At 37.7% G+C, this 12,501-nt stretch overlaps 1 protein-coding gene across 1 annotated transcript in view; it reads left to right on the top strand.

The window, feature by feature from the left end:
* LOC150107269 (cGMP-specific 3',5'-cyclic phosphodiesterase-like) overlaps nt 1-12,501 on the top strand; it is a 453,449-nt gene that overhangs the window by 228,676 nt on the left and 212,272 nt on the right. Inside the window, exon 8 of the mRNA XM_090391769.1 lies at nt 7,823-7,892. Within this exon, the coding sequence (XP_090247895.1) occupies nt 7,823-7,892 (70 nt within the window). The remainder of the gene's footprint in view (nt 1-7,822; nt 7,893-12,501) is intronic.

Below are 12,501 nucleotides of genomic sequence, written 5' to 3'. Positions count from 1 at the left end.
ACAAAATGTCAATAAGGCAGTGGGAATAGATGCAATTTCACCATGTGTTTTAAGGGAATGTGCAATAGCACTGACTGTGCCATTAACTTGGCTGTTTAATGGAAGTCTTGTAATGGGGCAGGTTGCTAGAGAGTGGAAGAAGTTGTAAGATAATACCATTGCATAAAGACTAGTGGTAGAACGGAGGTATCAAACTATAGGCCTGTTTGTATTTCTTCTGTAGTTGTTAAGATTTTGGATAAATTGGTAAGAACTCATACAGAATTGGGTAGATGAGGATAATATTATTTATGCAAGACAGCATGGATTTGTTAAAGGGTGCTCTTGTTTTAGTAATCTGGTTATCCTTTACTATAGAGTAGAGCTTTCCAAACTGTGTGTTGCGACACATTAGTGTGTCGGCTGCAGTGTTAAGGTGTGTCGCACGAACATAAAGCGTTAAATAGAATAATCGCTGAAAATTTCCACAGTGGAATTCATTTCGTAAAGTACCGGTATGACTTTTAGTTAGCGCCGTTAAAGAAGATATTTGGTCAACCGCTTGGAACTCCCTGAGTCTGTACTGACTTGCATGCAACCATCACCATCAGTTTCGTTTTCGTTGGAATTTTCTATAGTTCATTCAAGTATGAGTGACAGTAAATGTAAACAGAAGCTAAATTGTGCAGAGCCTTTAATTAAAAATGCAGTTACTCGTTTTTATACATTTCATTCATACTTACAGAATTATTGAGCAATTCTTGTGTTGTCTAGAACTTCCAATGAAAACTAGAGGCGAAGATATATTTAAAACAGTAGACTGCTTCATGAAGGAAAATAATTTGCTGGTTAAATTGTGTAGGAATATGCACAGATGGCACTCCTTCAATGGTTGGTCCAACAAAAGGTTTCAACTATTTCAACTATTTACAGTACATGATTAATCACTTACTATAAATAGTGAATTTTTATTAACCTGGTATCGGATGAACAGGAAGAGATTTTTAAATAAACCTTCTAAAAGTTATACAAAATATAATTGTAAAAGCATAAACTTAAACTACATCTGATTTGGCCACGTGACCCATGAGAGGCACATCAGACTGAATTACTGTGCCGCGAAATTATGTTTGTCTAAAAAAGTATGTCACCAACATGAAAAGTTTGGAAAGCACTGCTATAGAGTGACAAGAGCAGTGGATGAAGGTAAAGGCATACACTGTCATTTTTTTTGGATTTTTCCAAGGCATTTGACAGGTGCCACATGACAAGTTGATTTTTAAGTTGCATCATATGGGTGTGCATATCAGGTTAGTGGATTGGATTGGTGATTGGCTCTGGCAGAGAATTGTATATGGGAGGGGGGGGGCAGTATCAGAGTGTAGAAAGGTTATTTGAGTTCCACAGGGTTCAGTCATGGCACCATTGCTGTTCAATATTTATGTCAGACTATAGGAAGATTTCAGCTGCTTGCAGATGATGTGAAGCTTGGGAGGGTTATTAGTAATGGTGCTGATATTTTGGCTCTTCAAGAGGGTTTGAATAAGCTGGAAGGGTGGGCAAAGGCACAGGGATGTCAGTTTAATGCAACTAAATGTAAGGTTCTAAAATTTGGGATCCACAGAAGGGTGCTTAATACTCACTTGATGGAATATACTGCAAGAAGTGGAGGAAGCAAGAGATCTTGGGGTAATTATGGATAGAGATTTAAAGTTCTGGGAACATACTGCAAAGGTTGTGAAGACATCTCAGAGAATTGCAGCAATGTGGAGGAGAACATTGACCATGCGAGATAAAAGTGTGTATGGTCCTATTATATAAAGCTTTGATCAGACTACATTGGATTTCTGTGCTCAGATCTGGTCACCAGGATTTTGAAGGGGATGTTTTCCTCTAGCTATCTTGCCAAAATATGCTATATCCTTCAATTTCTATCCCTGTTAGAACCTCCTCCTCAGTTTGTCAAGTTTCACTGATACCAACAATATTTGGAGAGACAATCAATGCAACAAACTCATTCCCTTTATTTCTAATGCACCTAACATTTGAATACAGAAAATCCAATGCTTTGCTAGTATTCTTATAGCCATTATTATTCCCCTCATACTTCACCTAGCTCTGTAATAGTCTACACCAGTGTTTCTTAAAGTGTGGTACGCGTACCCCCGGGGATACGCGAAAGGTCTTCAGGGAGTACGTGGCAATTTTCGGCTATGCATCATTAACACATGGAATCATTATATTTCTCAGCAAATAGTGCAACTGAAGACAGCTGGGATAAAAACGGCACTAACTAATGAATCACATCTGCACCGGCAACATATGGTTTTGCTTGACACCCCCGTCGTGAACGTGTTAAAACTAAGAAATATATAGTGAATGTGTTTCAGATATTATGGAATTCGATTTAAGAGAATTAGCATTTCAACTCAACTGTTGAAATGCTAATTTGTCTTTAGTTCGAGTGATCTTTTGTTAATACCGCACCAATCATATGCACTTCTTCACAACTGCTCTACGTATCTCAAGTCTTGTAAATTACTGGTATAATCTTTGCTTGAAATAATGGGAAAGAAGATGAAGCTATTTGGGTAGATGACTTTGACAATGCATACAAGGAAGCTATTCTCGATGCCTAAAGTAGAGATAGTAAGTAGGAGCTTCTTGGAAGTCACACCATTTGCAATTTTTTTTCTGAAAACTTTAGTTTCCGAAAATCCCTGCCAATTTTTTAGCTTTAATTTTGGGAAAAAAGTGCGAGTTATATTCGAGTAAATACAGTAATTTTTTTTAGCTTTCAAATTCTTAAGTATGGATCATTGGTTAAAGATTGGATTTATAAAACACACAAAAGAGAGCAATATAGCAAATACAAATAGCTGTAAGCAACAAGAAAACGTTGATATTGCATCTGGATCAAATGAAATTGATAAGGGTGTGTCGTTCTGAGATCTCTAGAGAACCAATTAGGAAGAAGATGAAAAATCTTCGTATGATATGAATTACTTGAAATGTGGATTTTCATGGATTTTCATCAATGAAGAGGAACCTATTCCAAATTTTGTTCTATTAAGAATAAATCATATTTTTTGTTTACATGAACATATAAATTCAAATAAATTAGACATTTACAATGAAATATACTTTATTTATTTATTATTTGATAAGGGGGTACTTAGTAATAATGAAAATTTAAGAAGGGGTATGTGGATATCTGAAGTTTGAGAAACACTGGTCTACACCCTCTCATTTCTTAGGGTTGGTCCCACACGAAGCCTGTTACGTTCCACCTATGCAGTTGTATGCCTTGACACTCACTTATCCAAAAAACAACAGCCTCTCCACTTCTGTATTCAAATTTAATACATCTCTTACATGCAACTCTCTTCTATTCTCAAATGTTCCCCATGCATCCACATATTCCAAATCTTCTCTTCCTACACACTCTCACTATCATCTCATTTATTATCACTGCTTTTCTCCTCCACTCTGCATTATCATACTGCAGCAGCATACCCTCTATCTTTCCTTGGACATATTTCTGCTGCAATATCCTTAACATCAACTTCAAATCTTGTGCTACATGATTCATGCTACCTCATAGGTCATTTGTACCAACCATTACTACCATGTCCTCTACATTTTCACCCTCTCTTCAATGTCATTGTCACATTTTCTATTCCACTAAGCAAGCATTCCTCCGGCACTCTACTCTGTACACCCCAAAACATTGAATCTCTGTACATGGCATTCTAAACAGATTCATTCATCCTTCTCTCACTGACATCCTTGACTCTTACTGCTTCCAATCTCTCTCTCTCTCTCCCCCCACTTTCCATCCTCCCTGTATTGTGTGGTTTTTTGTTAGGATTTTATTGTCTAAGTATTGTATCCAATTGTACTGATCGTATTCAAGACAGCTGCCAGTTCTATCTCTCTAAAGTTCTCTCTCTATCCCTTGCTTCCACACTCTCCTGACTTTCTGCAATTTCTTCTCTTCCCCTGTCTCCCTCATTCTCTTGCCTTCATCTCTCTCTTGATCTCTGATTCCCTTCTTGCACCTCTACTCTTGTTCTTCTCACACTAGCCAACCTCTCCAGCCTCCTAATATCTTTATTCACCCTCCTCAACTCAGTTTTCATTCCTTCTATCTACTTTCTCTTTCACACATCCTGCTTTTTATTGACATATTTTATTGACACACACAAACACACAAAATCATGGCCATCAGACAACTATCTCCCTCTGCCCAAAATTTCATATATATGTCTTTCACATTTTCTCCACAATCCAGCACACTACCAATATCCACAAATTGAATTTCACCCATTTCCAAAGCACTATTTTCACTCCTGCTAAATCCCGAGATTTGAGATAATTGTTTCCCAGCACCTCCCACTGCCTACATTTAATGCACACATACACATTTCTGTCCCACACCTGCCACATTTTTAAACATTGGGATGCATATATGCCACATGCATAGCAAGCTGCAAAATCATCAGCTATGCTAACAGGAAGATCCCGGTCCATATTGGCAGAAAAATGAGCAGGCCCAGATTCCTTTACACTGGTCTCCCTCAGGGTTCTGTGTTATCCCCTTTACTTTTTAACATCTACGTGTACGACTTACCACATATCAGCTCAAGCAAGTATATGTACGCTGATGACCTAGCGATCCTACATCAATCTACCTCCTTTGCCAGCCTGGAATCAACTTTGAAAACACAGACCTGAGCATCCTGGAAGAGTACTTCAAGCAGTGGTACTTGAAGTCAAATCCAACAAAAACTATGTCCACAGTATTTCACCTGAACAATGCAGAGGCAAATCGACACCTCAACCTTTCTTTCTTTCTGTGGAAAAATGGTAGAACACAAGCCTCACCCGAAATACCTTGGAGTGAGCCTGGACAGAAGCCTAATCTATAAAAGACACATCACCAACCTGTCCAACAAAATTAAAACGAGAAACAATATTATTTCAAGGCTTGCTGGAACAACGTGGGGTTGTGGTGCAGAAGTCCTAAGGTTGCCTGCACTAGCCCTCGCATTCTCTGCAGCAGAATATTGTGTCCCTGTCTGGGAAAGAAGTACATACATTAACATTATAGACTCCCAGCTAAACTCTACCATGTGCACAATTAGTGGGACAGTGAGAAGCACCCCTCTCTCCTGGCTGCCTGCCCTTTCTAACATTACTCCACCAAATATATGGTGGAGTAATGAATTGCTCGATTAAAGAATTTAATAGAGCAATGAGCAACCCACTCCTTCCCCTGCATCAGACTCATAAATCCATCTAGTCTTCGCCTAAAATCTAGAAAGCCTTTCTGGTCCATGGACTAACTCTCTTCAGCCGCCCTGCCATCAACACCTGACATGGGAGATACTGTCCAACAATCTCCCAACAAACGGTTTCCTGGTAGAAGATCCCTGTGCTCTGCAGCCTAGTTTTGCTCTTCCTAGGAAGATTTGGTCATCAGTCAACAGGATCAGAACTAACCAGGGCAGATGTGGCTACCTACTACATAAATGGGGGCTGCTAGACTACCCTTATTGTGATTGTTTCAGATGATTATTCATATTGTGAACGATTCCCCAAGACACCAATTTCACGGTGGTGGTCTACAGGACATCCACAAGGTGTCAGATGAGGCCTTGGATTGGCTTTCCAGACTGGACATTGACTTGTAGCTGTTCTGTATTCCTTTTGCCATAAGAATAAATAAATAAATCAGCTATGCTATGAACAACATAGTCTTTAAATGGTTGTGGGCTCGATGACATGTTAGAACTGGTATCCATCATATTGAATGTGATTGATACAGTTGGAGGCTGTACTAAGACAATAAAATCCTAACTAAAGATCACACAATTAAAAAAAATTGTCAATTTCAACAGACAAACTTTAAAAGCCAGTATTGAATGACATAAAGTCAATAATATCCTTCTTTAGTACTAATACGTATCTTTTTTTCTAACAGTTAATACTAATGGTCTCCTAATACTAATACATGTATGAGTATCAGGAGACCATGCATTTAATTGGAAGAATTTGTAGATTGAATTCATTGGGCCTACACATGTGTGAATGAGATATCTTTGACAGAATAGAATGCTATAAATAGGTACTTTTCAATTACTGATGATCTCAGGAGAGTTATGTTCTCTCAAAGCATAGGGATAATGAAGAGGATAGCAGTAGTGGCTTTGAGCTTGTTTTGTTTGAGAGTGATGTGAGCAGGAATATTAGGTATTTAGTGGAGATTTGTTATAGGCTAAGCGTTCTGGGGATAGCAGTGGATAGGTAGTTGAAATTTTTGGACACAATGCAAAAGTTGTGAAAGTTACTCAAAAAAATAACAATCATCATGTTATAGACACTGCAAATGTGTATGATGTGCACCCTGATTTCAGAAATTAAATTTAAGGGAAAATATCTGGAAAAATTCATTTGACTGACAAAGGCTCTGGAGGGAAGAGAAGGTACAGAACATTTGATTATATTGTTTGGAACAGTGATCTTCAAAAGTATTTGAAAAAAGTAACATAGAATTTGAATGTTGCTAAAGACAGTGCTCATAAATACATTTTTATACCTACAAGAATGATATTGAAGAATGAGGGATAGAGTTATGAGTATGCTGTTGATGTATGATAATGAGTACTGAAAAGAAGGGCATAGAATTTGAATGATATCATAGCTAGGATGATAATGGGTGATAGTACCATTGTGTAAGGTACTGATCAGGCTGGATCTTGTCACCCAGATATTTGGAAGATAAAAAAATGTGTTAGCATGAGGATAGATTGTTTTGCTGAGCTTGAAGACAGGATGTTGAGAGGTGATATGATTGAGATGTATGACTGAACTTATTCATGATAGAAACTAGATACAGAATGACTTAAAAGTTAACGAGAGGAGCTTATGAAATAGATATAAGGGATATAAAGAATGTGTTGCCAGAGTAGATAAGTATGCACTTGCATGGAATGTGTTCTATGCTGTAGTGCAGAGAATAAATGCATTTAGAAATATGTCGTGTGACTTCGTGGAGGCCTATAATGATGCTAATCCAAAACCATTGCAATGCTGCATGCAGCAAAAGAACTGAACACAGAATGGCAGGAATATGTCAAATTGCCCAAGTTTATTTTGTTGAGATAATAAGGCAAGAGTATGGTACCTTCTATATAATGTCATGAGCCCAATTTTTTGTGAACGTATTCTGGAACAATGATGATAGTGAATGTTGTCTGTGAAAGGATTTGCTCCTTTCTCTGATTGTCCCTGAGGGACAAATAACTGCACTTGTTGAATGTTGTTACTGGTCAAGTTTAGCTATATGGGCACTGTTTTTCTATATTCTGTTTCAGGACCATCAAGCTTCAGTTCGGTATATAGTGCCAGAATAATTTGAGGAGCATACCGCAGACCTCATCAGTTTTGTTTGGCTAGTTGAGTCCTCAAACTTATTTCATCTTTTTGAATATCTATGGGGAGTCATCTGGAGAGATATCCATTACTTACATAATGAATATCTCTCCAGATAAGCTTGGAATTCCTAAACCTTGGAATTTTGTGCATCCATGACCACTACTGCTGGTTGAATGGTTTCATATCTCTAAAACATCTATGCTTAACTTGTGGATTTGGTGTCTCAATAAGCAGCAGCAGTAATTGCCGCACAAGGTGGCTCAAATTAAGCTGGCTGTACTAATATTAGCCGACCCTCAAATTTTTGTTCGCAAATGTGTGTGTTATCATGACAACAAAAATTGTGATGTAATGAATGACAGTGTTCTGTGTTATTAATTATTTATTTCTTTCTTTCTTACAGCTTGAATGAACTGATTACTGGTGAAGCTACTCATGTCCACATAGCTAGGCATGTAGTAACTACAGGTCTGGTAAATATCCAATTTTATGTTAAGGTTATTTTAGTTGTGATCAGTAGTCATGACTATAAACAGTAATCTTACTTAATCTTAGAATATGAAAATCTTAGTTATTTGTAAATGCTTAAATGTTTTTCATTGCTGATTATGGTGCACATGCAAAATTTCTTCACTTAATTGTTAAAGAAATAGCTCGATTCTTCCCTTTCTTGCCTGAGCCTTGTACTGTTCAGAAGTTTTATATTATTTTCTTTATATACCCTCCACAGCATTTTCTTCTTCTACACCTCTTTGTTAATGATATTACTCATCCATCTAACTCCTACCTGATTAACCATCCTTCCCCTAGGTATACAATTTAATACTGCTTCCTCTAGATGACCCTTAACCATATCCCATGCATTATTAGCATCCTTACCCTGCAGTGTTTTATGCATGGCACATATTTAGGCTTGTGATAATCACCTGTTTTGTAGTTCCACACATATATCCCTTCTTGATAGAAATGGTCACTTTCACCAATTGGAGGCAATGTGGTCACTCTTGTTATGGATAGCTCTTCTGATCCTATGACCAGGTCGAATACTCTCCTACTCCTCTTCATCACATGCTACCTTAAGTAATTATCTCTTAGCAGGTGTATAAATTCTATTTCCTTCTTGCCATGTGATCTTTCTTCCTTCAAGTCTATATCTCCATAGTTGAAGTCCCCCCCCCCATTATAATCACTCGACCTGTACTCATTGTATTAATCTGGTGATGCATGTCTTCCAGATCATGTGTAGAACTCCCTGGCCTATAGCAACAACCAACTGTATATTTTGTCTTACTAGCCTTAATCTCACACCAGATTGTTTCAAATGAACAGCCACTCTCCCACCTGTCTCCTGTTTTTTTTTGGCTGCAATTCATCTGCTATCATCAGTAGTATTACTTCCCCCATCCTATCTTCTCTATCTTCCCTGAAAATACTAAATCCTTCACATTCAATCACTGTAACTGCATCATCTGCTGTTAGCAAAGTCTCTCACTAATACCTATAACATTTGGTGAGGTTGCACTAACCAATGCCAAAAACTCCTCCCTCTTGTTCCTGATACTTCTGGCATTAGTGACAAAGAAATTAATAAGAAGAAGCCAATATCTAAGGATCATAGGGTTGCTTCATATGATGACTTAATCATTAAAGGTGTGGTAAATGATAAAGTGTATCAGACATGTTTTGTTTCACAGGTGGTACAATAAAACAAATATCAGATGTTTTGCATAGAAGGAAGGAATGAGATAGAATTAGTGGTAGTGGTGGGCACAAACGACTTGAATAGCAGGACAAAGTATGTGGAAAGGGAATTAAAGAAGTTGTTGCAAGAAGTGAAGAATAATAGTGTCAATGGGAAAGTGGTTAGTTTGTTGCCCAGATTTAACAGTAGTGAACTGAGAAGGAGAGCAATGATACTGAATGAAAAATGGCTGAATTGTGTTAGGCAGAGAGTGTTAAATTTTTGAATGTATGGAATGAATTTGAAGGGAAGTTAGAATGACTCAAAGCTGATGGAATGCATTTGAATGGGTTTGGTGTTTCATTTTCAGTGATTGTTTTTTAATAAGAGTGCACAGGGTCCATATGAAATTAGTACCACTAAGAGTCAGAGAGAGGTTTTGAAGCAGGTTGCCAAAGGACAGAAAGAGGATGGATACAAAGATAAGGATGTGGTAGTCTATTAAATGCAAAAGCATTTGATAGATTACCACATGATAAGTTAGTATACAAGCTGCAGAGGATAGGAATAGATAGTATATTGTTAGATGGATTTCAGATTTTCTCTCTGAACGATACCAGCAAGTTGTGTATAATGGGGCTGTGTCTCAGAAAAGAAAGGTGACCAGAGGCATGCCTCAGGGTTCTGTCCAGGTGTGCCTACTGTTTAACTTGTTTGTAATGATATTTCATGTAGATTGACTGGGGATCTTCAAATGTTTGCCAATGATGTAAAGTAGGTGGGATTATCAGGAGTATTGTTGATAATTCTCTGCAGTATGATTTGAATAGATGTTTAGCTTGTACAAATGAGTGTAGTTGCAGTTTTAATGTTACACTTTGGGCTACAGAGATATATGGCTAGATACTTTATTCGTAGAGTACTTCACGAAGTGGATGAGATTCAGGATTTGGAGTGATGGTGGATAATGGACTGAAGTTTCAAGGCACGTCCCACGTGTTTCAAAGACTATACCTCGTATTGCTGTTATAATAAGTACATTGACACGTATGGATAAGGAGGTGGTGGTGCCTCTATATAAGGCATTGGTCAGACCACATATGGACTATTGTGCTACTCAGATTTGGCCATCTAGTTTTCATTATGATGTGGAAATATTAGAGAGGATCCAAAGATGAATAATCAAAATGATATCAGGATATCAGTGTTGGTTATGAAGAGCATTTGAGAGAATGTGGATTATAAAGGTTAGTGAATAGGAGGAAGAGAGGAGATGTGATAGAGACTTTCAAGTTAGTTAAGGGATTCTATCAGATTAATACCGGAGAAATTATAAAAAGAGTGGACGCTAAGATGGGAAGAACGAGGAGTATAGGGATGTGGTGAAGCAGGGTGTGAGGAGTAAGTTTTTTAAGTGGAGAGTTGTTTGTTAGTGAGTGGAATGCATTGCCTGAGTGTGTTGTGAGTGCAGGTAGTGTAAATAACTTCAAAGCTCGTTATGATAGACATGTCGCTGGTTGAGTGGGCCTCCCACAGTGAGTCTGTTGACTCCATGGAGGTTACTAAATAATAATAATTATTATCTCTATCATCATTATTATTGCCTGCCTGGTTGGCTGAGTGGTTAGCATATCCGCTCTTCAGCCAAAAGGCCGCAGGTTCGAATCCTGCCGTGGGCTTGGATGTTTGTGATTGTCTGTGAAAATACTAGTGGTTATGGTGGTGGGTGGTAGATGCCGTTGGTGTAGTTGCAGTTCGTTGTAGTTGGTAGAGTAGGTGCCCTCCCTTGATGAGTCTTTGGACTCCCTGGAGGTGACATAATAATAATAATTATTATTATGACATCTGGCTCTCATATGGTCTAAAATAAAAGGAAATCAACAATTTATAATAATAATTATAATTCTTAATATTATTCAGGATCTCCATGAAGCTATTCTCAGAGGTCTGCCTTAGACAACACAAAGTTTGTCATACCACTCCTTAAATTCATTCACTGTCTGCACTCTGATCACTCTTTCAGGTAATGCATCCCATGCCCCTAAAAAAAAAAATCCACCGTCTTACTCACCACCACCACTTCCAACAACTTTCAGTGAAGATTTCTCACCCCTGTTCCCTTCCTTAATTCTTCTATATGGAAAACCTCCTCAGTGTCCAACTGGTAAATACCTCAGTAACTAAAATATCTCTGTCACATCATCCCTTTGTCTTTTATTCATGGCACTCTACAGACTACATGTTTTCAGTCTGTCTTCATAACCAGTGTTCTTCAGTTCCACTATATTTTTTATTAGTTACTACTGTACTCTTTCCAAAGTTACTTCATCTGCTTCCTAGTAACCAAATCTAATCATAGTAATTCAAATATGGTCTGATAAGAGCTAAAAAACAAAACATTTGAAATATGTTCGCTAAACTTCAAATTTATATCTACCATCATTGTGAGATCCCTTCCAGTATGATTCCACCAAGAGGTGTGCAGACTCCCATCTGTAGATCCGAAATTTCAAAACCTTACATTTAGCTGTGTTAAATCTACATTCCAAATTTGTCCCCATTTCCAGCTTATTCAATGTTCTTGAAAAGTCACAACATCAGCAGTATCACGAATAATATTAATAATGTTAGTGTTCTACTAATAACCTCCCAAGTTTCACATCATCTGCAGACAACTGAATATCTCCCTGCAATCCAGTGAGAAAACAGTGACAAAGATTGAACTGTAACCCCCCCCCCCCCCCACACACACTACCTTGTTCCCTGGTATTGCTTTCCCCCATACACAACTCTCTGATAGTTCTCAGAAAGCCAGTTCCCAATTCATTCATTTAATCCTATATCTAAATCCATAATTTTGCAACTTAAATATCACCTTATCATATGGAAGCCTGTTAATTATGCCTTTGCAAAATCCAGAAAAATGACAATATATGCCTTTCCCTCCTCAAACCATTCTTGTTGCTTTATTATAAAAGGGAACCAGATTACCAAAACAAGAGTATCCCTCAACAAATTTATGATGACCTTCATAAATCAGATATCCTTATCTGATTTATGAAGATACTCTTATTCCCAATTCTCTAAATGACATCTTACTAATTGAGAAATTTGGCACTGTCTTACCCTCCTTCCATTCTTTAGGGACATGTCCAGTTGCACGACTTTCATCAAACCACCAAGTCAGCAGCACATTCCTTAAAATATGTCAAAATCTTTCCACGCTTCAAGTGTGTTACATCTGGGGTACTTAGTATTCAAAATGCATCCTCTTCATTTACTTTTAATCCTTCAATTCTCCCCAATCCCTCTAGGAAGAAAACTTTTACCAAGATGAAACACCCTAATAAAGTAATCATTAGACAGTATTACAGTAATGCTGTAATGTTTAGATTATTTGC

Source organism: Typopeltis vanoorti, chromosome 4, assembly GCF_054136105.1.
Source record: "Typopeltis vanoorti isolate ZY-2024b chromosome 4, IOZ_Tvanoo_1.0, whole genome shotgun sequence".
Classification (NCBI taxonomy): Eukaryota; Metazoa; Arthropoda; class Arachnida; order Uropygi; family Thelyphonidae; genus Typopeltis; species Typopeltis vanoorti.
This window is presented reverse-complemented; position numbering and strand designations above follow the sequence as displayed.